Source organism: Choloepus didactylus, chromosome X, assembly GCF_015220235.1.
Source record: "Choloepus didactylus isolate mChoDid1 chromosome X, mChoDid1.pri, whole genome shotgun sequence".
NCBI classification, from domain to species: domain Eukaryota; kingdom Metazoa; phylum Chordata; class Mammalia; order Pilosa; family Megalonychidae; genus Choloepus; species Choloepus didactylus.
In genome coordinates this window covers 112,448,413-112,475,118 of record NC_051334.1, presented here as the reverse complement: position 1 = coordinate 112,475,118, position 26,706 = coordinate 112,448,413, and the positions used below count along the sequence as shown (strand labels likewise).

The following is a 26,706-nucleotide window of genomic DNA, read 5'->3' as shown; positions in this document are numbered from 1 at the left end:
AGAACGTGGTCATGCCCTTTAATTTATATGTTGTCGATATCTGCTTTCTCACTACAAAGCAGATTTGAGTGGTTTCCACAGAAACTGTATGGCCCACAAAGCCTATAAAATATTTACTACCAGGCCCTTTACGGTACAAGTTTGCCAACACCTTTCTAGAAGAAAACAGGAAAATATCTTCAAGACCATGGAGTGGTAGTTTTTTTCTTTCATAAAGGAAAAAAAATGATATCCACAAAATAAGACATAAAAGAAATAAAGAACAATAAATTAGAGTTCATTAAATTAAGAACATCTTTTCATCAGACAAGGAAATAATTCTCTATAGGAAAAATAGGCAAACTACAATCTGTGGACCAAATCCAGACTACCACTTGTTATTGTAAATAAAGTTTTATTGGAACACAGTCACACCCAACCGTTTATGCTGCTTTTGCATAACAGCAGAATTGAGTAATTGTCACAGAGACAGCATGGCCCTCAAGCCTAAAATATTTACTATTTGGCCCTTCAAGGAAAAATTTGCCAGTGCTTGCTTGAGATGACAGGAAACTGAAAAGCAAATTATTTAATGGGACTAGAGAAAGCAATAAAAGCAAAGACTTTCTTTAAATAAATTTGTATTTTGGTAGTTATGAATCTAAAAGGAAAAGTCTAAAGTACAGCATTCTATATTACCTCTCCTATACTTAGAAATGGGTTCAGAAAGGCTCTGGGCATACTTTTAAAAAAGCATGAATTTAGAGATAGGATCTTTTTTTAAAGGGAAGAATACATAGTACATATTATGATTAAGTCTGCCATATTCTACACAAAATATAGTAACTTTCAGTAGAAATCTCATTACCTCACACCCTAGGATATGAACCATTTAGCAACACTATTCCATCATGTTGAGTATGTAATGAGAGTCACACAATCCCTTGCCTTAGGCTCCAGCATTACAAGAAATCTGACATTCTCCTTTAATCATGGCTAGAAAGGAAAAACATATATGCATCTAATACTTTACAATTGCCTCTCTGGCACACATTTAACTACTACCTCGGAATCACTAAAGAGTCAGGCTCCCCCAAATAATATGAAAATGACTTTTCTGAAGTTCTACTTTTAAAATCAGGCTCCCTACTTCTTGATCTGGGGTGATATTTACATGAATGTGTTCAGTTTATGGAAATTAACTGAGCCTTTCACTTATTATATAGGTAATTTTCTGTATACATATTATACTTCAATAAATATTTATTTTTAAAAATAGAATAAAATGTAGGGCTCCCTCCTCCTGCCAAGCTGAGCAAGAAACTCTAGTCAACATCATGAAGAATACTCAAGTAGATTACTATGCATTTGACAAACATTAATGAGTAGTTCTTATTGATTCATTCAGTCATGAAACAAATACTTTCTGAGCAATGAATAAAACACAAAGTCCTGCCCTCATGAAGTTTACATTCCTGTGCAGTGAATTATGTTACTAAGTATAGGGGTTATAAAAGGCTCAGTTCCTGCCTAGAAGAATTCAGTCTATTGAGCTAGGGGAAAGAAAGGGAAAAGCAGGCCTTCTTGTTTTCCAAGATTTATAAAGTTCATTTGAATTCATTTGTATTGCAATTTGGTCAGCTTATGAACAGAAACAGCACGAGGTTGAGTGATTTCAAAGGTAAGGGATAGTCAATCACATACTACTTATCATTCAACCATGCCTACATACCACAGAGAAAGTAGGAGGGATGCACATGTTTATTTCCTGTTGACAACTTAAGGTCACTACTCTTTCACCCTCCTATAGAAAAATATATCCTTTGATTCTTAGTCCACCCAATCTCACTACCTATACCAAATCAATTCACTTCCTAAAGTTCCTAAAATTCAATGAGGATTTTGGCATCCAACTCAGTCTTTTCCTCTAACCATAATTCCAATGTCATGCCAGAAGACTTCAATGTCCATGTGAACAAAGAACCTTGGCCTTAAAACTTATCAAACTTCTCAATTCCAATGACTTGACTACCATTTCTAGAAACGATGCATATTGGACACCCTGAATGACCCTGCCTGCTTTCTTGCCAGTTCAACTGTTTTTTATATTGTATCCAGTTGCTTAAGTACATTTCTGAGCTGGCATGAAAGCAAATAATTTGCAGTTCACAGAAACAAAACCAAAAAATTCCCCAAAACACTATGACAAAGTTACTTAAGCTAGTAAACAAGTTCAGGAAAGTGTCAGGATACAAGATCAATACTGACAAATCAGTAGGGTTTCTATACACTAACAATGAGCTATATAAGGAGGCAATCAAGAAAAAAATTCCATTTACCATAGCAACTAAAAGAATCAAAAATCTAGGAATAAACTTAACCAAGGGTGTAAAGGACCTGTACACAGAAAACTACAAAACACTGCTAAAAGAATTCAAAGAAGACCTAAATAAATGAAAAGGCATCCCGTGTTCATGGATTGGAAGACTAAGTGTCATTAAGATGTTAAGTCTACCCAAAGTGATCTACAGATTCAATGCAATACCAGCCAAAATTCCGACAGCCTACTTTGCAGAAATGGAAAAGTTAATTATCAAAATTATTTGGAAGGGTAAGGGGCCTCAAATAACTGAAAACATCTTGAAAAAGAAGAATGAACTGGGAGGACTCATGCTTCCTGATTTTAAAGCATAATATAAAGCCACAGTGGCCAAAACACCATGGTACTGGCATAAAGATAAGACATATTGATCAATGGAATCGAACCTAGAGCTCAGAAATAGACCCTAAGATCTATGGTCAACTGATTTTTAACAAGGCTCTCAAATCTACTCAAATGGGACAGAACAGTCTCTTCAATAAAGGGTATTGGGAGACTTGGATATCCATATCCAAAAGAATGAAAGAGGACCCCATCTCACACCCTATACAAAAATTAATTCAAAATGGATGAAAGACCTATATAAGGTCTATAACTATAAGAGCCAGTATCATAAAAACTCCTAGAAAAAAATATAGGGAAACATCTTCAAGATCTAATGATAGGAGGTAGTTTCTTAAACCTTATACTCAAAGCACAAGCAACAAAAGAAAAAAATAGATAAATGGGACTTCCTCAAAACTGAAGACTTCTGTGCTTCAAAAGACTTTGTCAAAAGGGGGAAAGGGCAGCTGACTCAATGGGAGAAAATATTTGGAAACTACATATCTGATAAGGGTTTATTATCCAGAATATATAAAGAAATCCTACAATCAAGAATAAAAAGACAAATAACTCAATTTTTAAAAATGGGCAAAAGACATGAATAGTAGACATTTTTCCAAAGAGGAAATACAAATAGCTAAAAAGCACAGGAAAGATGCTCATCTTCACTAGCTATTTGGGAAATGCAAATCAAAACCACAAAAAAAAAAATCAAAACCACAAAGATATCATTTTATACCTACTAGAATGGCCATCATAAAAGAAAAAAAAGAACAGAAAACTACAAGTGTTGGAGAGGAAGTAGAGAAGTAGGAACACTTATTCACTGCTGGTGGGAATATAAAATGGTACAGCTGCTGTAGAAGACAGTTTCACAGTTCCTCAGAAAGCTAAGTATAGAGATGCCTTATGGTCTGGCAATCCTACTATTTGATATATACCCAGAAGATCAGAAAGTAGTGACACGAACAGACATTTGCACATTGATGTTCATAGCAGCATTATTCACAACTGCCAAAAGATGGAAGTGACCCAAGTGTCCACCAACAGATGAATGGACAAACAAAATGTGGTATATACATACAATGGACTATTATTCACCCATAAAAAGGAATGAGGTCCTGAAGCACACGACCACGTGGATGAACCTTGAGGACATTATGTTGAGTGAAATAAGTCAGACACAAAGGGACAAATATTGTATGATCTCACTAATATGAACTAATTATACTCTGTAAACCCATAGACATAAAATCTAGAATAGAAGTGACAATAGCACAGTATTGTGAGTTTAATTAATAGTGCTGAATTGTGAGTTAATATGTCGAAAGGGGTAGCTTAGAGTCTGGTATGTCACCAGCGGGAAAGCTAGAAGTGAAAACATAGGAATGTATAACACAGTGAATCTTGAGGTGGATGATAAATGTGATTAACAGTACAAATTTTAAAAAGTTCTTCATGAACTAGAACAAATGTACAACACTATTACAAGGAGTTAATAATAGAGTGGTATATGGAGAAAATGTACCTATTGCAAACTATGACTATAATTAATAGTAACATCTTTTTTTATTTTTATTTTTTATCTTCATTTTATTGAGATATATTCACATACCACGCAGTCACACAAAACAAATCGCACTTTCGATTGTTCACAGTACCATTACATAGTTGTACATTCATCACGTAAATCAATCCCTGACATCTTCATTAGCACACACACAAAAATAACAAGAATAATAATTAGAGTGAAAAAGAGCAATTAAAGTAAAAAAGAACACTGGGTACCTTTGTCTGTTTGTTTCCTTCCCCTATTTTTTTACTCATCCATCCATAAACTAGACAAAGGGGAGTGTGGTCCTTATGGCTTTCCCAATCCCATTGTCACCCCTCATAAGCTACATTTTTATACAACTGTCTTCGAGATTCATGGGTTCTGGGTTGTAGTTTGATAGTTTCAGGTATCCACCACCAGCTACCCCAATTCTTTAGAACCTAAAAAGGGTTGTCTAAAGTGTGCGTAAGAGTGCCCACCAGAGTGACCTCTCGGCTCCTTTTGGAATCTCTCTGCCACTGAAGCTTATTTCATTTCCTTTCACATCCCCCTTTTGGTCAAGAAGATGTTCTCCGTCCCACGATGCCAGGTCTACATTCCTCCCCAGGAGTCATATTCCACGTTGCCAGGGACATTCACTCCCCTGGGTGTCTGATCCTACGTAGGGGGGAGGGCAGTGATTTCACCTTTCAAGTTGGCTTAGACTGAGAGAGAGGGCCACATCTGAGCAACAAAGAGGCATTCGGGAGGAGGCTCTTAGGCACAATTATAGGCAGGCCTAGCCTCTCCTTTGCAGCAACCGTCTTCCCAAGGGTAAAACCTATGGTAGAGGGCTCAACCCATCAAACCACCAGTCCCCTATATCTGTGGTCATGTTAGCAACCATCGAGGTGGGGTAGGCAAATACCCCTGCATTCTCCACAGGCTCCTCAAGGGGGCACTACATCTTTTTTTCCTTGTTTTTCATTTTTTTTTTTTTAACTTTCCCTTCTTTTTTAAATCAACTGTATGAAAAAAAAGTTAAAAAGAAAACAAACATACAATAAAAGAACATTTCAAAGAGACCGTAACAAGGGAGTAAGAAAAGACAACTAACCTAAGATAACTGCTTAACTTCCAACATGTTCCTACTTTACCCCAAGAAAGTTACATAATATAGCAACATTTCTGTGAACTTGTTCCTAGTATATCCATCAGAAATTAACAGACCATAGTCATTCCTGGGCATCCCCAGAACGTTAAATAGCTTATCTGTTCTTCTTGGATTATTGTTCCCCCTTCCTTAATTGCTCTCTATTGCTAGTTCCCCTACATTCTACATTATAAACCATTTGTTTTACATTTTTCAAAGTTCACATTAGTGGTAGCATATAATATTTCTCTTTTTGTGCCTGGCTTATTTCGCTCAGCATTATGTCTTCAAGGTTCATCCATGTTGTCATATGTTTCACGAGATCGTTCCTTCTTACTGCCGCGTAGTATTCCATCGTGTGTATATACCACATTTTATTTATCCACTCATCTGCTGAAGGACATTTGGGTTGTTTCCATCTCTTGGCAATTGTGAATAATGCTGCTATGAACATTGGCGTGCAGGTATCTGTTCGTGTCACTGCTTTCCGATCTGCCGGGTATATACCGAGAAGTGCAATCGCTGGATCGAATGGTAACTCTATATCTAGTTTTCTAAGGAACTGCCAGACTGACTTCCAGAGTGGCTGAAACATTATACAGTCCCACCAACAATGAATAAGAGTTCCAATTTCTCCACATCCCCTCCAGCATTTGTAGTTTCCTGTTTGTTTAATGGCAGCCATTCTAACCGGTGTTAGATGGTATCTCATTGTGGTCTTAATTTGCATCTCTCTAATAGCTAGTGAAGCTGAACATTTTTTCATGTGTTTCTTCGCCATTTGTATTTCCTCTTCAGAGAACTGTCTTTTCATATCTTTTGCCCATTTTATAATTGGGCTGTCTGTACGATTGTCATTGAGTTGTAGGATTTCTTTATATATGCAAGATATCAGTCTTTTGTCAGATACATGGTTTCCAAAAATTTTTTCCCATTGTGTTGGCTGCCTCTTTACCTTTTTGAGAAATTCCTTTGAGGTGCAGAAACTTCTAAGCTTGAGGAGTTCCCATTTATCTATTTTTTCTTTTGTTGCTTGTGCTTTGGGTGTAAAGTCTAGGAAGTGGCCGCCTAATACAAGGTCTTGAAGATGTTTTCCTACATTATCTTCTAGGAGTTTTATGGTACTTTCTTTTATATTGAGATCTTTCATCCATTTTGAGTTAATTTTTGTGTAGGGGGTGAGGTAGGGGTCCTCTTTCATTCTTTGGATATGGATATCCAACTCTCCCAGCCCCATTTGTTGAAAGACCATTATGACTCAGTTCAGTGACTTTGGGGGCCTTATCAAAGATCAGTCGGCCATAGATCTGAGGGTCTATCTCTGAATTCTCAATTCGATTCCATTGATCTATATGTCTATCTTTGTGCCAGTACCATGCTGTTTTGGCAACTGTAGCTTTATAATAAGCTTCAAAGTCAGGGAGTGTAAGTCCTCCCACTTCGTTTTTTCTTTTTTAGAGTGTCTTTAGCAATTCGAAGCATCTTCCCTTTCCAAATAAATTTGATAACTAGCTTTTCCAAGTCTGCAAAGTAGGTTGTTGGAATTTTGATTGGGATTGCATTGAATCTGTAGATGAGTTTGATTAGAATTGACATCTTAATGACATTTAGTCTTCCTATCCATGAACATGGAATATTTTTCCATCTTTTAAGGTCCCCTTCTATTTCTTTTAGTAGAGTTATGTAGTTTTCTTTGTATAGGTCTTTTACATCTTTGGTTAAGTTTATTCCTAGGTACTTGATTTTTTTAGTTGCTATTGAAAATGGTATCTTTTTCTTGAGGGTCTCTTCAGTTTGTTCATTTCTAGCATATAGAAACATTACTGACTTATGTGCATTAATCTTGTATCCCGCTACTTTGCTAAATTTGTTTATTAGCTCTAGTAGCTGTATCGTCGATTTCTCAGGGTTTTCTAGACATAAGATCATATCATCTGCAAACAATGACAGTTTTACTTCTTCTTTTCCAATTTGGATGCCTTTTATTTCTTTGTCTTGCCGGATTGCCCTGGCTAGCACTTCCAGCACAATGTTGAATAACAGTGGTGACAGCGGGCATCCTTGTCTTGTTCCTGATCTTAGAGGGAAGGCTTTCAGTCTCTCACCATTGAGTACTATGCTGGCTGTGGGTTTTTCATATATGCTCTTTATCATGTTGAGGAAGTTTCCTTCAATTCCTACCTTTTGAAGTGTTTTTATCAAAAAGGGATGTTGGATTTTGTCAAATGCTTTTTCAGCATCTATTGAGATGATCAATTGATTTTTCCCTTTTGACTTGTTAATGTGTTGTAATACATTGATTGATTTTCTTATGTTGAACCATCCTTGCATGCCTGGAATGAACCCCACTTGGTCATGGTGTATGATTTTTTTAATGTGTCTTTGGATTCGATTTGCAAGTATTTTGTTGAGGATTTTTGCATCTATATTCATTAGGGAGATTGGCCGGTAGTTTTCCTTTTTTGCGGCATCTTTGCCTGGTTTTGGTATTAGATTGATGTTAGCTTCATAAAATGAGTTAGGTAGTGTTCCATTTTCTTCAATGTTTTGAAAGAGTTTGAGTAAGATTGGTGTCAGTTCTTTCTGGAAAGTTTGGTAGAATTCCCCTGTGAAGCCATCTGGCCCTGGGCATTTGTTTGTGGGAAGATTTTTGATGACTGATTGGATCTCTTTGCTTGTGATGGGTTGGTTGAGGTCTTCTATTTCTTCTCTGGTCAGTCTAGGTTGTTCATATGTTTCCAGGAAATTGTCCATGTCCTCTACATTATCCAGTTTGTTGCCATACAGTTGTTCATAGTATCCTCTTATAATTTCCTTAATTTCTTCAGGATCTGCAGTTATGTCACCTTTTTCATTCATTATTTTGTTTATATGGGTCTTCTCTCTTTTTGATTTTGTCAGTCTAGCTAGGGGCTTGTCAATCTTGTTGATCTTCTCAAAGAACCAACTTTTGGTGATATTTATCCTCTCTATTGTTTTTTTGTTCTCTATGTCATTTATTTCTGCTTTAATCCTTGTTATTTCTTTTCTTCTACTTGGTTTAGGATTGGTTTGCTGTTCATTTTCTAGCTTCTTCAGTTGATCCATTAGTTCTTTGATTTTGGCTCTTTCTTCCTTTTTAATATATGCGTTTAGTGCTATAAATTTCCCCCTTAGCACTGCTTTTGCTGCATCCCATAGGTTTTGGTATGTTGTGTTCTCATTTTCATTCGTCTCTATATATTTAGCAATTTCTCTTGCTATTTCTTCTTTAACCCACTGATTGTTTAGGAGTGTGTTGTTTAACCTCCAGGTATTTGTGAATTTTCTAAGTCTCTGATGGTTATTGACTTCTAATTGTATTCCATTGTGGTCAGAGAATGTGCTTTGAATAATTTCAATCTTTTTAAATTTATTGAGGCTAGTTTTATATCCCAGCATATGATCTATTCTGGAGAAAGTTCCATGAGCACTAGAAAAGTATGTGTATCCTGGTGATTTGGGATGTAATGTCCTGTATATGTCTGTTAAATCTAATTCATTTATCAGATTGTTTAGGTTTTCAATTTCTTTATTGGTCTTCTGTCTGGTTGATCTATCTATAGGAGAGAGTGCTGTGTTGAAGTCTCCCACAATTATTGTGGAAACATGAATTGCTTCCTTTAGTTTTGCCAGTGTTTCTCTCATGTATTTTGTGGCACCTTGATTGGGTGCATAGACATTTACGATTGTTATTTCTTCTTGTTGAATTGCCCCTTTTATTAGTATGTAGTGGCCTTCTTTGTCTCTCAAAACATCCCTGCATTTAAAGTCTATTTTATCTGAGATTAATATTGCTACACCTGCTGTCTTTTGGCTGTAGCTTGCATGAAATATTTTTTTCCATCCTTTCACTTTCAGTTTTTTTGTGTCCCTGTGTCTAAGATGAGTCTCTTGTATGCAACATATTGATGGTTCATTTTTTTTGATCCATTCTGTGAATCTATATCTTTTAATTGGGGAGTTTAATCCATTTACATTCAACGTTATAACCGTGAAGGCATTTCTTGAATCAGCCATCTTATCCTTTGGTTTATGTTTGTCATATTTTTCCCCTCTGTCTATTAATATCCTTTATTGTACCCATACCGAATCTCTTTAGTACTGAACCTTTCTCCAAGTCTCTCTGTCCTTTCTTTGTGTCTCTGTCTGTAGGGCTCTCTTTAGTATCTCCAGTAGGGCAGGTCTCTTGTTAGCAAATTCTCTCAGCATTTGTTTGTCTGTGAAAAATTTAAGCTCTCCCTCAAATTTGAAGGAGAGCTTTGCTGGATAAAGTATTCTTGGCTGGAAATTTTTCTCACTCAGAATTTTAAATATATCGTGCCACTGCCTTCTTGCCTCCATGGTGGCTGCTGAGTAGTCACTACTTAGTCTTATGCTGTTCCCTTTGTATGTGGTGAATTGCTTTTCTCTTGCTGCTTTCAGAACTTGCTCCTTCTCTGCTGTGTTTGACAGTGTGATCAGAATATGTCTCGGAGTGGGTTTATTTGGATTTATTCTATTTGGAGTTCGCTGAGCATTTATGATTTGTGTATTTACGTTGTTTAGAAGATTTGGGAAGTTTTCCCCAACAATTTCTTTGAATACTCTTCCTAGACCTTTACCCTTTTCTTCCCCTTCTGGGACGCCAATGAGTCTTATATTCGGACGTTTCATATTATCTATCATATCCCTGAGGTCCATTTCGATTTTTTCAATTTTTTTCCCCATTCTTTCTTTTATGCTTTCATTTTCCATTCTGTCATCTTCCAGGTCACTAATTCGTGGTTCAACTTCCTCTAGTCTTGTACTATGAGTGTCCAGAATCTTTTTAATTTGGTCAACAGTTTCTTTAATTTCCATAAGATCTTCCATGTTTTTTATTTAGTCTTGCAATGTCTTCTTTTTGCTCTTCTAGGGTCTTCTTGATATCCTTTGTATCCCGTATTATGGTCTCATTGTTCATCTTTAGTTCTTTGAGTAGCTGCTCTAGGTGCTGTGTCTCTTCTGATCTTTTGATTTGGGTGCTTGCGCTTGGGTTATCCATATCGTCTGGTTTTTTCATATGCTTTATAATTTTCTGTTGTTTTTGGCCTCTTGGCATTTGCTGAACTTGATAGGGTTCTTTTAGGATTTGTAGACCAATTGAAGTCCTTATCTCTAATTTATCAGATCTACAGCTTCGTGGAGTACACTTTCTCTAACTAACCAGCAGGTGGCGTCCACGAGCCATCTGTTCTCCACAAGCCAGTTCTCCCCTGCTTAGCCTTTTTGGTGAGTGGGGGAGTGAGTCTTGTGGGGTCCAATTGGTGTACCAAGCTTGCGTGTGTAGTTGGTGTTTCCTGCCCTGTATATGGGGCGTGTTTCTGGGCAGTCAGGGAGGGGGGGTGGCTCTAACAATCAAATCTCCCTGGTGATCCTAGAGTTTTAAAGCTGCTGCAATAGTCTAATCCTTCAGTTCAGTCCTGCCACAGTTTGTCTCTGCCACTGACCCACAAGTCCTTGGTATTGGCATATGGGTCCTGAGACTTGCAAGTGGGTCCCTCTTCCAGGCTGTGCACCCCGGGTCCTCTGTTGACGGATGACTGTGCTATGTCACAGGTGAGTGCCGTACCCCCAGGGCAGTTCTGGGCTGCTGGGCTGTGTAGGGAGGCTCCCAGTCTGCTGAAATGATGGCTGAATGGGGCTTTGTTAATTCACACTGCTCCACCTTCCCAACTCTGGGACAATCAGCTGAGGTTGCAGGGAAGGCTAATGTCCACGCCCAGTTTTGTGGTGTGTGCCTGTTATTTGAAGCACTTCCGTCACACTGGGTTGTCTGGGGCAGCTCTGGGCTATGGGGCTGGCGATGGGCAGGAGTGTTTCCTGTCCACCAGGATGATGGCTGTGAGCGGACACCCCCCTTTTCTTGGGAAGTTGTGGTGTTTAGTGAATTTTCTCAGCCACTGGATTATTGCCTTTTGTCTCAGAGGTCTCTTAGTTCTGCTCTTGTCTTGACCTGCCCAAATTGCAAGTCTTTGAAGCTTTCTGTATTGGGCTTCTTAGAGTAATTGTTTTAGAAAAAGAAAAAAGGATTAAAAAAAAAGGCCCTCCTCAGAGATCTAATGGGTTATTGAAATGCTAAGAGACAAAGCAATTAGGGCCATTAAGGAAAGGTCCACAGGGCAGAGGGATCAGCTTTTCTTCGGGATTTACATATGAGCCTCAGGGCCTGAGCTCTGCCCTTCCCCTTTCTATGTTCACCAGAACTCCAAAAATCCTCCGCTTTTATTTTGGAGTTTTTCGTGTTGTTTTTTTCTATGCCTGTCTCCTCTCTGCTGGGCTGGCTGCTCTCAGATTCTCTGGTGTCTGGTCTCAGTCTATCTATGGTTGGAGTTTGGATCAGTAGAATGAGTTTCCGATAAGGGCTGCCACTGCTGTTCTCCCTTCTCCTTCCCGGAGCTGACAGCCCCTCCTCCCACGGGACTGAGCCTGGCAGGGAGGGGTGTGGGTCCCCTGGCCACAAAAACTTACAGATTTCGCTGATCTCAGCAGTTCCACGTTTTCATGAGTGTTGTATGAAGTATGCCCAAAGTCAGATTGCTCTGTGGTGTCCAGTCCACGCAGTTCCTGGCTTTCTACCTACTTTCCTGGAGGAGTAAAAGCATTAGTCACAGAAAAAGTATTAGAGGAATCCAAGTGAACTACGTGGTAATTCAAATGGAATGGCTTCTCGGTGGTATTCTGGTTGGTGTTGTATAACTGCACGGCAAAGCGGAAAGCGCTGTGCTCCTGCACTGTGTTTCTCATGAAAAGTCCACCTATGCTGATGGTGTTGGGGAATCCCAATAGTAATATCTTAATATTCTTTCATCAACAGTAACATGTACCTACCACACGAATACTAGGGGTCATCAATAGGGGTACATAAGGGGCATAGGATGATTTGGGTTTTCTTTTATATTTCTATTTTATCTTACTATTATTATTTTTTTAAGTAATGAAAATGTTCTAAAACTGATTGTAGCAATGATTCCACAACTATGTGATGATACTGGAAGCCACTGATTGTATACTTTGAATGGATTGTATGGTGTGCAGATATATCTCAATAAAATTGCACTGAAATAAAATAAAAAAAACAAAAAAAAACACCATAGGACTGTACAACACAGTGAACCCTAATGTAACCTATGAAATACAGTTAATGTACAAGCATAATAATATTCTTTCATCAACAGTCGCAGAGATGCCACACTAATGCAAGGTGTTAATAATAGGGGGGTATATGGGAACTCTGTATTTTCTGCATAATTTTCCCGTAAGCCTACCACTTCTCTAATAAAAAAATATTAAAAAACAGTACGGTACAGGCATAAGGAAGATATACAATCAACAGACTAAAATTGAGTGTCCAGAAATAAAACCTTACATATATAATCAACTGATTTTTAACAATGGTGCCAAAACCATTCGATGGGCAAAGAATAGTCTTTTCAAGAAATGGTACTGGGAGAACTACAACTACAAAAGAACAGTGCCGGTGCCACATGCGAAAGGATGAAGTTAGACACTTAACTCATACCACATAAAAATATTAACTCAAAATGGATCAAAGAACTAAGTGTATGAGCTGAAACTATAAAACTCTTAGAGAAAATATAGGAATAAATCTTCATGATTTCAGATTTGGCAACAGATTCTTAGACATGACACCTAAAGCAGGGCAACAAAAGAAAGAAAAGATAAACTGGAATTTATCAACATCAAATATTTTTGTGCTTTAAAGGACACTATTAAGAAAGTGAAAATACAGCCCTCAGAATAGAAGAAAAAATCTGCAAATCATGTATCTGATGAGGGACTCATCTAGAATATAGAAAGAACTCTTACAACCCAATAATAAAAAGACAACCCAATTAAAAATGGGCAAAGGATGTGAAAACCATAATTAGATAACACTTCACACCTTCTAGGATGGCTATAATCAAAACATCAGATGTGTTGGCATGGATGTGGAGAAATCATAATCCTCCTACACTGTTGGTAGAAATGTAAAATTGTGCAGCCACTTTGGTAAACAGTCTGGAAGTTCCTCAAAAGGTTAAATATAAAAGTTACCACATGACCCAGAAATTCCACTCCTAGGTATATACTCAAGAGAAATGAAAACATATGCCCACACAATAATTTGCACACGAGTGTTCACTGTAGCATTATTCACAACAGCCAAAAATTGGAAATGATCCAAATGTTCATCAACTGATTAATGGATAAACAAACTGTGGTACAGCCAACCAATGGAATATTATTTAGCCTTAGAAAGAAACAAAGTACTGATACATAGTACAACATTGATGAACCCTGAAAACATTATGCTAAATAAAAGAAGCGAGTCACAGAAGACCACACATTATATGATTTCATTTAAATGAAATGTCCAGACTAGGCAATTTTATAGAAAGAAAACAGATTAGTGGTTGCTTAAGGGTTGGGGAGATGGGGGAAGTGTGGTAGTTGGGGGGGATAGGTCACCTTTTTGAGGTGACGAAAATGTTCTAAAATTGACTGTGGTGATGGTTGCACATATCTGTGAATATATTTATAGCTATTGAATTATATACTTTAAATGGGTGAATTGTATGGTATGTGAAGTGTATCTTAAAGCTGTTTAAAAAAAAGTAGGCAGAGAGAAAAGACAGATTACAATTAGAAGGATGGTTGAGTTCTCAACAACAATGGAAGCAATGAGCCAGTGTAATAACACTGTTGATATCCTGAAACAATTTACCTCTCAACTCTAGAATTCTATATACAGAAAACCCAGTCTCCAAGATCTACAACAAAGTAAAAACATTTTCAAACAAAAACAGTTTACCATCAAAAGTTCCCCACTGAAAGGATATTCTAAAGGATATACTTTGTGCAAAAGGAAAATGATCTCAGATTGAAGGTCTGAAATGTAAAACCAAATGATGAGCAAAGATTGGTAAATATGTGGGCAAATCTAAATAAACATCAACTGTAAAGATGATAATAATGCCTATTTCATGTGTTTGTGGAGGAGGGTGAGGAAGAATGGGCTAGAATGAAAGCTAGACAAAAACAGCACATATAATTCTGTGTGTGATCAGAATTAAAGCATTCTTAGGTCCTTGTATCATTCAAGATGAAGGAAAAGATATTGTTTACCTTTAGACTTTAAGTATATGTTAAAATAACTATGATTAACACCTAAAAGAAGACAGAATGTGTAACTTCCAAACAAGTATAGAGGGAAAAAACAATCAATCCCAAAGAAGCAGGATAGAAGGGAAGAATCAGAAAAAAGCAGGTCACCTTGAAAGCTCAAAATAAAATATTTGAATTTATTTCTACTATATCAGTAGTCACCACTAAGTTACATAATCTAATTCTCCAGGCAAAAACAAAGATCGTCAAACAGGATTAAAAAAATAAAACCCAGTTAAACACTATTTAAGAGAAACATCTAAAACAAAAGAGAAAAGAAAGCTTTTTCTTTAATCAAAAGATGAAAATATACCAAGCAAATATTAACTGATATAAAGCTAGAGTGGCAATATCAGTATCAGACAAAATAGACTAAATCAGAAAGCATTTTTAACAATAAAGGGTTACTACATGGTAAAAGGCTTGATTCACCAACACAATAAGAACCATACTTGTGCATGCACCTAAAGCTTTAAAATATATAAAGCAAAAATTGCAGAACTTTTAACAAAAAGCTGACAAATCTGCCTTCATGGTGGAAGATTTTAAACACACCTCACTCAATCATTGGTCAATAGATGAGAAAAAGCAAAAAAAAAAAAATCCATAAAACAGAAAATTTCAATTCCAATAACTTTTATTCCCTCATTATACTTCAACAACTCATCCTATGACCACTCTGAACCTTGTCATTGTTTTGAATAACGCTCCTGAAGTTTTACTAATTCCAATGCTACAAATCCCTAACACTCCAGTTTTTAATCAAAATATACTTCTTGAATGTCCTCAAGGCATCTCGAACCTCAGCTGCATAGTCTGCCAATCTGCCTTCTGCAGATTCACTTTGTTCACTTTCTCCTTTTCCACCCTAGACCCAATGGGCCATCAGCTCAATTACTCTGTTACCTTCTTATTTTACCCGGAAGAAATCACCCACCCTTGCAGATTAGTAAAATCACAAGTTCATGCGCTCTAACCTCATCTGGCCTTCAAAACTTCTGTCTCTTATCAGCTCTTATTCCCATTTCCCTTGGCAGCTATTTCAAAATTTGCACTCTCCTCAAACATCATATTCTATCTTCCCCACTTCACTCTAAGCAGAAAACTTTGCCTCCTAGTTAAGTGAAAAACTGAAAAAGAACAAAACAAAACAAAATACCAAAACCATCAGGCAGGAATTCCCTCAGCTTTGTCCCCTACTAACTTACAAATTTATACCAGCACTCATTCTTTTTCCTTACTGTCAAGAGAGATGCCTCTCTTTCTGTTGAAGACTAATTACTGCAACTTGTACCCTGAACTCTATCTAGTCTTATTTTGACACCTCTCCTCTATACTCTTATATAATCCTATGAATACTATCATAGGATTTATCACACTGCATTTATCTCCCTCCACTATATTTAAAGATCATTGAGGCTCTGACTCTTGATAGGTTACCTTTGCAACTTTACTTTTCTATGCCTCAGCTGTCTCATGTCTAAACTTGGAATGACAATAGCATTTTCTATGAATCCTGGCTCTAGTAATGTGACCCTGGGTAAATTATTTGACTTCTCTGTGCTTCATAGTCCTCTGCTCTACAATGGGGATAGTAATGGTACATACCTCATAAGGTTGTCATGAGGATTAAGTGGATTAAAACCACATTTATCTGGTGTGTATTTATACTTAGCTCACATTTCAGTTTGGCATAGCCACATTATGTGGCTAGTGGCTATCATACTGGACAGCACAGGTATAAGAGATAATAGGTGCACAGTAAACATTTTTTAAGAATATTGATATAAGAATAAAACAACTTTCAGGCCCTCAGGACAAAAAAAAACAGTTCACATATTCTAACATTTATTTTTTATATTTTAATATCTCTGAAAACAGGACAAATTCTACCATCAATGTCAAGTGACAGTTTATATGGCAGCAGTCTTTCTTAGAGATTCCTAAGATAATGCATATTACAACTGATGGCATCTTAGAATTGATGACATTTCATGTTCATAAAGTACTTAGTGCATGGTGTATAAGCCTCACATAAATTAGCTATTATGTCTTATTCATATTTGCATTCTCAACACTAGTTCAGTGCCTGGCATAGGATGTAGTTAATAAATGTTCACTGAATGAATGTCCATAGGATGCGATTCTGGTTTGAATGTATTATGTCCCCCAAAACGCCATTATCTTTGATGTAATCTTGTGTGGGCAGAAGTATCAGTGTTGATTAGATTGTAATTCTTTGAGTGTTTCCGTGGAGATACGCCCCACCCAACTGTGGGTGATGACTCTGATTGGATAATTTCCATGGGGGTGTTACCCCACCCATTTAGGGTAGGTCTAAATTAAATAACTGGAGCCATATAAATGAGCTGACAAACAGAAGGAACTCAGTGCAGCTGAGAGTGACATTTTGAAGAGGAGCTACAGCCAAGAGGGACACTTTGAAGAAAGCACAGGAGCTGCAGATGAGAGACAGTTTGAAGACGGCCGTTGAAAGCAGACTTTTGCTCCGGAGAAGTTAAAAGAGGACAAACACCCCAAGAGCAACCAAGAGTAACATTTTTGAGGAACTGAAGCCTAGAGAGGAACATCCTGAGAAAGCCATTTTGAAACCAGAACTTTGAAGCAGACGCCAGCCACGTGCCTTCCCAGCTAACAGAGGTTTTCCAGACACCATTGGCCATCCTCCAGTGAAGGTACACGATTGTTTATGACTTACCTTGGACACTTTATGGCCTTAAGACTGTAACTTTGTAACCAAATAAACCCCCTTTATAAAAGCCAATCCATTTCTGGTGTTTTGCCCTTTCATTTTCATTCCCACTGCCACCCTCTAGCACAGTGATTCTCAAACTTTTTGGACTCAGGAACCTTCACGTTCTTAAAAATTAAAGGACCCCAGGAGTTTTTCCTTTTTAATCTAGATTATATTTACTGATATTCACCATAAAAATTAATACAGAAATTTTTAATGTTTATTAATGCATTAAAAAACACTAAACCCATTACATGCTAACATAAATAACATTTTATGAAAAATAACTATATTTGAAAAAAATAGTGAGAAAAGTGGCATTGTTTTACATTTTTACAAATCTCTTTCATGTTTCTAATTTAAATGAAGACAGTTGGATTCTCTGCTTCTCCATTGAATCTGTTACAATATGTTCTTTTGATTAAAACACATGAAGAAAATCCAGCCTCTCAAAGATATGTAGTTGGAAAAGAGAGGAATATTGTAATAGCCTTTTCAGAAAATTGTGGATACCTGTCTTTGATACTACACCCAAACTCGACACGTGGTAGTTTCTTAAAGGTTAAATGTAATGTGGAATCTGAAACCTTATCAATGAACTCTTTGTACACTATATATTAAAATCATTGATAGATCTTGGACATTGAATGGATCTATTACCCATGCATGATTTAGGAACATTAAACTTGTTCAGCTGGAGAATACTGGTTCACTGAGCTATGAACTTTCAAATGTTGACATATTTTATTATACAATATCCAAAAATCATATTCATTATCATTACCAACCTTATCAGAAAAGTGTTTAAGTACTGAGAAGCTGTCAAGCTCACACTGGCAGATACAAGTTTTCCAAGCTTCTAGTTTTTGCTTGAAAACACAAATTTTATTATTGGCAGCAAACACTGCCAGTTGTTTTCTTTGAAATGACAGGCTCACTGTGTTCATTTTTGAGAAAATGTCTGCCAAATATCCGACTGAATAACCAGAGTTTATATGTCATTCTTTCAAGTAAAAATAGTGTTCCATGAAAAAAGCACCTAGTTCACCTTACAACTCAATCACATAAGTGCTTTTCCTCAGGACAACTACTATATTTTAGCATGCAAAAGTTCTTTTTTTCATCACAGAATATTGGAGACATGTCTTGAGGGTCAAGATTTAATAAAATTAAAATTTTTTTTTACTGCTTTGTTCACTACATCCTTAAGTGAAACTAGCATTTTTTCACTACATTGAAGAACACAATGACCACTAGTACAGTCTGGCACCACTGCCTTGATTTGTGCTCAAGTGCCTGCAGTTTTAACCACCACTGCTTTGGCACCACCAGTAAAAACGTCAACACAGTGAAAACAGCAAATAACATCTTGGTACTATTATGAAAATAATTTTGACCTCTCAGACACTGAAAGGTACCAGAGAGCCTCAGGGGACCACAGACCACACTTTTTGAGAATTGCTAGTCTAGGACTTCACCATGTTATACCTGGATTATCATGTTAGTCTCCTAACTAGTCTTCATGCCTCTAGCCTCACTCGCAATTCATATTATTTGGCACTACTTGATACAACTTCCTACAATACTGCTTTCAACATGTTCTTTCTCAAAATTTTCAGTGTTTTCCCCATTGAATGGAGGATAAAGTTCAAATTCCTTAGCATAACATTCAACCTGTCCTCACCCAACTAACTCTTTCAGCCTTACTATCCACCACCACATATGACACTGATTCTAATCAAGACAGGGTGGTCTATTTAAGATCTCTTGAAACAAAATTTACACATTGCTTTCTCACAACTTTGCCTGAAATATTCCTGTGAAATCAATCATTTCCTCACCTCATCAAATCCCAAATCCTACACAACCTTCAAGGCCCAGCTCAATGCCTACATACTTCATGATGCTTTTTCTAATCATTCTAGTTTACAGCTCTCTTCCCTTCCTGGAAATCTCATAGCAATTATTACCCTCATACCATCATACACTGTTCTTTGATTATTTAACTCCTGAATTGTTTAACTTTTTGTGTTTTCCTTAATCCTCTAATTATAAATTCCTGGAATACAGAAACTGTATTAAACTGTGAATCCTGTACAGTGCCTAACACAATGCAACAAACACAGCAGAAACATCAATATTTTTAATGGTATCAATGAATGAATTCCCTTCTTAAAGGCAAAAGGAATTCAGTTAGATGAGCAGTTCACATGATCTGTGAACTACTGATGGTCCTTCAGTCTTCCAGGTGGACAGTAGATTGATTTCTTAGAATTAGTAACGTTTTTAATGGGAATAATTATGCTATTTAATCAAAATCAGTCCATTGGCATCTCATGTAAAGCAATCCTCTCGTTCTCATTAATTCTGATGAGGTTTTTGCAGTATTAATCAAGAATAAATCAAGTAAGTGACCCAAAGGACTTTAGTGAAGTGGTTTAAGAGAGATGCCAATCTCTGCTCTAGATCAGCAAAGAGATTCCACTGCAAAGTCACCTCTATCTTTAACATTTTACTTCCTTAAAAGATGTAAAAGAAATATGGTAAAAAAATTTACGTTAAATCTGAGATAGTTGCAAGGGTGTTTGTTATGTTACTCCTAATACTTTTGTATATGTTTGATATATTTTTAAATAAATAAGGAAAAACACATTGTGTGACCCTTAGGAGCCATAAGGTACATTAATATACAAGCACGTACTATTTTTTACCCGTGCATGATGCTGTCCAATTTTTACTTACCAGTACATCATCTTGCAATGAAGCAAAAAAGAAGCCATAAAGCAAGTTAATTTTCTCCTTGTGATCAATAAAGTCAAACATTGCAACCAGCCAACGAAAAAAAAGTACCTATCAAGACAAAATGCTTATCATTAAGGAAGTATAACTGGTACCCCCCACCCAGGGCTGTTTAGATCACTTAAGTTTTAAAAGCTTCTAGCACAAAGTAGGATAACAGATTTTATTTCTCAGTAAGAATCTGTTTGTACAAAGTTCTTGCATCAGGCTATATTTTTCCAAAACTGCAGGCTTTGCACAAAAGGCCACTGCCATTATTCCATAACTGGCTCTTCCTGGCCAGTCCTTAAGTGGTTCTGAAGGACTTGTCATCAAAGTGTTTAAAAAGATTACCTTGGTGGTACCAGAACACTTGCCAACACAAAGCCAGGAGACGGCCTTAACTACAGAATCTTCTGATATTAGAGTTGTTGGAATCATACACTTCAATATCCGAGTGCTTATGGCATTCCCTGAAAAGTAGACAAACTCTAAATTAAACTACATTTTAGTGTCTCAGTTGTTCTCTTACTGTTACTATTGATTCCTGTTGTAAAAATCTCACTTTATATTGAAGATAATAAAAAACCAATAGTAATATTCAGTATCTCTTATCATTACAAAGCATTTCTCAAAATAAAAAATTACCTTTAACTTCCAATACAAAGTACAAAGCAAATTTTTGACTCTAATATGTCAATTTAATGGGGGGGTGATAAAAAATAAAAAGGGAGGGAAATGGATACAGGGTTTCTTTTAGGAGTGATGAAAATGTTCTAGAATTAGATAGTGGTGATGGTTGCACAACTTTGTAAATATACAAAAACCAGTGAATTGTATCCTTTAAAAGGGTGAATTTTATGGTATATAAATAATACCTCAAAAAAGCCTATCAAAAGAAAATTTCAATGTTATTTTATTTTTCAATGGCATAATAAATTCTGATTTATTTAAAGCTATTGACAGACACCTTGCATGAGCTTTTACATTTAAGAATAAATATACTTGTATTTCTCACCCTTAAGAAAGCGGGGGGGGGGGGGAGGCAACAACAAAACCAGAATAGAACAGATATCCTTGGAATTAGCTGACAGCAATATCATTCTGTTCTAGTCTGATATTTCTATCCTGCTCTCTGGCCTCTACGGCCTCTCCTATCTGGGTAGTAGAAGTGATATTCCCGAGAATGGCTTTGCATACACTCTATGTCAATTTTTGCTTATTAAGGTTTCAAGAATTAAAATATAGTTCTAAATGAATGTCAACAAGTGTTAAAAATAGGGTTGGATTGGGGGGAAAATACAGTCGATGCAAACTAGAGACTATAATTAACAGAAACATTGTATTATGCTTCCTTTAACATAACAAAGGCAATATACCAAAGCTAAATGCATATGGTGGGGGGGTAGGGACACAGGGGAAGGGTATGGGACTCCTGGCATTGGTGATGTTGTCTGACTCTTTATTCTACTTTAGGTTAATGCTCTTTCCTTTTGTTGCTTTCTAGCTGTAATGTTTTTTCTCTCTCTCTTTTTTTTTCTTTTTCTTTTGTCTCTCTACCTTCTTTGACTCTTCCTCCTTCTTTGTGGAAGAAATGGAGATGTCCTTATATAGTTAGTGGCATTGGTGCTGAATACATAAAGATGTAACTATACAGGGAACCAACGACTGTTTACTTAGGATGGCATGTATGGTGTGTGAACAAAACCGTCTTAAGAAAAATGGGTTGATGAAGAAACCTTGAGGGCACTATATTGAGTGAAATAAGTCAGACACATAGGACAAATATTGCATGGTCTTACTGATATGAACTAATTATAATATGTAAATTCATAGACATGAAATATAAGTTACCAGGATATAGAAATGAGGCTAAAGAATGGGGAGCGGTTGCTTATAATGAGCAGAATGTTCAACTAGGATGAACTTAAACGTTTGGAAATGGACAGAGGTGATGGTAGCACATTGTGAGAATAACTAACAGTGCTGAATGGGGTGTGAAGGTGGTGGAAAGGGGAAGCTCAGAGTCACATATGTCACCAAAAGGAAAGTTGGAGGTTAAAAGATGGGAATGTATAAAACAGTGCATCTTGTGGTGGACAATGTCCATGATTAACTGTACAAATATCGGAAATCCCTCTCATGAACTAAAACAAATGTATGACACCAGAACTAGAAGGTAATAATAGAGGGGCATATAGGAAAAAATATATACCTATTGCAAACTATATACTACAGTTAGTAGTATGTTAACATTCTTTCATCAACAGTAACAAATGTACTATACCAAAACTGTGAATCAATAATGGAGGGGGGTGGTGAGGGGTATGGGAGGATTGGAGTTTCCTTTTTTTGTCTTTATTTCTTTCCTGGAGTAATGAAAATGTTCTAAAAATTGAAAAAAAATTAGTTGTGGTGATGGATGCATAGCTATATGATGGTACCATGGGCAATTGATTGTACACTTTGGATCTTTGGATACTTGTGAACAATCTGAATAAAAACTAAAAAAAAATTTTTTTAAATATACTTCATCATCTCACCAGTATCTACCCCATCACCTTATGGAAAGAGAAGGGAAGCAGTGATAACAGGTAATGAATCACAAGAATAAAAATCTCTGCTTCCCACTCTTGTGGTTTCTTTTAATTTCTTTTTCTCCTCCATTCTCATCCTCTAACCCATCTGTGCCAGTTTGGATATAAAATGTCCCCCCAAAAGCCATGTTCTTTAATGCAATCTTGTGGAGGAAGATTTATTAGTCTTTTGATCAGGGTGAAAACTTTCCATGGAGATGTGACTCACCCAACTGTGGGTGATACATTTGATTAGATTATTTCCATGGAGGTGTGGCCCCACCCATTCAGGGTGGGTCTTGATTAGTTCACTGGAGTATTTAAAAGAGAAGCTAAGAGCCGACACAGACCCAGATGCAGGCTGACGCTTGGAGATGCTTGGAGATGCGGACAGAAGGATGCTTGGAGATGCTAAGCTAAGAGATGAAGCCCAGAGTTTTCCCTGAAGAAGCTAACAAGAGGACCCCCAGATGCTTAGAGAGAAATGCCCTGGGAGAAAGAAGCAAGGATGCACAGGAGCTGAGAGAGAGGAGCTGAAACATAACCCAGGACTAGCAGACACCAGCCACGTGACTTTTCAGCTGACAAAGGTGTTCCAAACGCCATCGGCCATCTTTCATTGAAGGTATCATCTTGTTGAGGCCTTGGCCTGGACATTTTTATGGCCTTAGAATTGTAAATTTATAACCAAATAAATCCCCTTTATAAAAGCCAATCCGTTTCTGGTATTTTGCATAATGGCAGCTCTAGCAAACCGGAACACCTTCTAAAGTTTAAAACCATCTCACCCCTAATGCTTTACACATGTACCAATTTCAAATGGGGGCTTCCATATTGACTCTATTCTCACTTCCAAATGACTTTTAGTTTAAACAATTAAAATGTATTTTTGTCATCTAACAAGAATTTTGATGTAAATCATTGGTAACATTGGTTCAAAGATGACAAGGCCCTGAATCAGCATCTCTGTGATTCGTTTGGCCTCGCCTCATGGTCACAAAATGGTTGTGGCACCTCCTCATACCACATTCAAAGGCAGGGGGCAGGTGACAATGTCACACAGCACATTTCTTTCAACTTCTGTCTCTGATATCAAGAAGTAAAATCCTTCCCCAAAGCTCCCAGCTGTGTCTACTTAAATGTTATTAGCCAAATTTGGAACATATGACTGCTCACCCCTAAAGCCATGACTGAGCCCACCTTCCATGAAATCAAAGAATTTCTGACTGGAAAAAAAAAAACATGCGGAGTCTTGTTAGCAACTAACAGTTGCCTCAGCACTGTTCTAAAAATATAGCAGGGGATCAAATGGTAGTTAAAAAACAAAATGAGGAAGGATCTAAGATGGTGGCATAGGGGGGAGTGGAAGCTAAGTAGTCCCCCTGGAACAACGAAAAAAAACAGAAACAACTAGTAAATAATCCGGAATAACTGCAGGGGGACAAACGTGACCGTCCACTCATCATACACCAACCTGAATTGGGAGGAATGCCCGAGATCACAGCATAAAATCTGTAAGTAAAAACTGCAGATCCAAATCGGGAGACCCCTCCCCAACAGCCTGAGCTACAAAGCCTTGTAGTGCCAGAGAGAAGCTTTCTCCCAGCAAGCGAATATAGCTCAGCTGAGCTCCAACTGGGGTTTTAATTAGCGAGTGTGAACTGCTCACGATGAGGTATGAATCCCCAAAAAGCAGACAGAGGTTTTGGGTGACGACTGACCTTGGAGAGCTAGAGGGTTGCCTCGGACTAGCTCTGTTCCTTTTTCGACTCAGTGGAGAAAGCCTAAGCCATTTTCAGTTCCCAGTTCTGTGACCCAGACAAGGGTATAGCACAGGCAGAGAGAGACCATTGAAATGCTAATGACCTCCCCCTAGGGCGTCTATCTTCTCTAAGAGGAAAGGGGTGGGGCCCAGCTCTACTACCTGCCTTTCATTCAGAACTTGGGGAAAAAGAGCCACACCTCCTTACACAGTCAAGAATTATAGGCTAACAGGCACCACCTGCTGGGCAGAAAAGCACAGTGACCTGAGGCATCACAGGGTGTACCAATTTTCTAAGACACACCCTCAGGGAAACCGGATACTGAATATTTCTTCCTTCTGGGACCTTAGCCCATTCTGGTCTAGGAAACCATGCCTAGACAACAGAAAACTACAACCTACACCAAGAAAAATGAGGTCATGGCCTGGTCAGGGGAACAAACTTGCACTTCAACTATGATGCAGGAATTGAAACAACTAATAATAACTGAATTCAAAAAGTTTAGGGAAGATATGGCAAAAGAGATGAACCGTATAATGAAAACACAGGGTGGACATAAGGTAGAAATTAAAAGTTCAAAAAACCAACTGGCAGAATCTATGGAAATGAAAGGCACAACACAAGAGATGAAAGACACAAAGGAAACATACAACAGCACATCTCAAGAGGCAGAAGAAAACACTCAGGAACTGGAGAACAAGGCACCTGAAAGCCTACACACAAAAGAACAGATAGAGAAAAGAATGGAAAAATACGAGCAACGTCTCCAGGAACTTAAAGACAAAACAAAAAGCAAGAATTTACGTGTCATTGGTGTCCCAGAAGGAGAAGAGAAGGGAAAGGGGGCAGAAGCAAAAGAGGAAATAAGCAATGAAAATTTCCCATCTCTTATGAAAGACATAAAATTATGGATCCAAGAAGCGCAGCGTACCCCAAACAGAATAGATCTGAATATGCCTATGCCAAGACACTTAATAATCAGATTATCAAACATCAAAGATAAAGAGAATCCTGAAAGCAGCAAGAGAGAACCGATCTATCACATACAAAGGAAGCTTGATAAGACTATGTGTGGATTTCTCAATAGAAACCATGGAGGCAAGAAGGAAGTGGGGTGATATATTTAAGATACTGAAAGAGAAAAACCACCAACCAAGAATCCTATTTCCGGCAAAACTATCCTTCAGATATGAGGGAAAGCTTAAAATATTCTCTGACAAACAGACAATGACAGAGTTTGTGAACAAGAAACCTGTTCTACAGGAAACACTAAAGGAAGCACTGCAGACAGAAAGGAAAAGACAGGAGTGAGAGGTTTGGAAAACAATTTTGGGAGACAGTAGCACATCAATGTAAGTATACTGAACAAAGATGACTGTGAATATGGTTGAAAGAGAAAGGCTGGGATCATGTGGGACACCAGAACAAAAGACGAACGATAAAGACCGGGACTGTGTAACTCAGGGAAACCTAGGATGCTCAACGACTGTAATAAAAGGTACAAATATGTTTTTACATGAGGTAGAACAAATGAATGTCAACATTGCAAGGTGTTAAAAAATAGGGTGGGAGAGCAGACGAGGAGGGGCAAGATGGCGGCATAGAGAGGAGTGGAACCTAAGTAGTCCCCCTGGAACAACTAGTAAATAATCCAGAATAACTGCGGGGGGACAAACGAGACCATCCACTCATCATACACCAACCTGAATTGGGAGGAATGCCCGAGAACACAGCATAAAATCTGTAAGTAAAACCTGCGGATCCAAGTCGTGAGACCCCCTCCCCCATAGCCCAAGCTGCAAAGCCTCGTGGTGCCAGAGAGAAGCTCTCTCCCAGCAAGTGAATATAGCTCAGCTGAGCTCCAACTGGGGTTTTAAGTAGCGAGTGTGAACTGCTCACTACAGGTACGCATCCCCAAAAAACAGACAGAGGCTATGGGTGACGACTGACCTGGGAGAGCCGGAGGGTCGCCTTGGACTGGGTCTGAAGGGGACTATCTGTTTCTTTTTTGGCTCAGTGGAGAAAGCCCCAGTCATTTTCAGTTTCCAGGGCTGTGAAGCAGAGAAGGGTGGAGACAGCACAAGCAGAGAGGGAGACCATTGAAATGCTAATGACCTCCACCTGGGGGCTCTGTCTTCTCTAGGAGGAAAGGGGTGGGGCCCTTTCCATTCAGAACCAGACCCCAGAGCCTGGGGGAACACGGCCATACCTCCTCACACCAGTCAAGAATTATAGGCTAACAAGCGTCACCTGCTGG

At 37.8% G+C, this 26,706-nt stretch overlaps 1 protein-coding gene across 4 annotated transcripts in view; it reads right to left on the bottom strand.

Annotated features, from left to right (window-relative positions):
* Nucleotides 1–26,706, bottom strand: part of CENPI (centromere protein I) — a 131,003-nt gene that overhangs the window by 77,637 nt on the left and 26,660 nt on the right. For all 4 annotated transcript variants that reach the window (XR_005214635.1, XM_037822317.1, XM_037822319.1 and 1 more), the window contains 2 exons: nt 20,465–20,583; nt 20,075–20,182 (listed from right to left, as the gene is read on the bottom strand). Coding sequence is in view for 3 of the 4 variants with exons in the window: in XM_037822317.1 (XP_037678245.1) it covers nt 20,075–20,182; nt 20,465–20,583 (227 nt within the window). In the remaining variant the exon portion in view is untranslated. The remainder of the gene's footprint in view (nt 1–20,074; nt 20,183–20,464; nt 20,584–26,706) is intronic.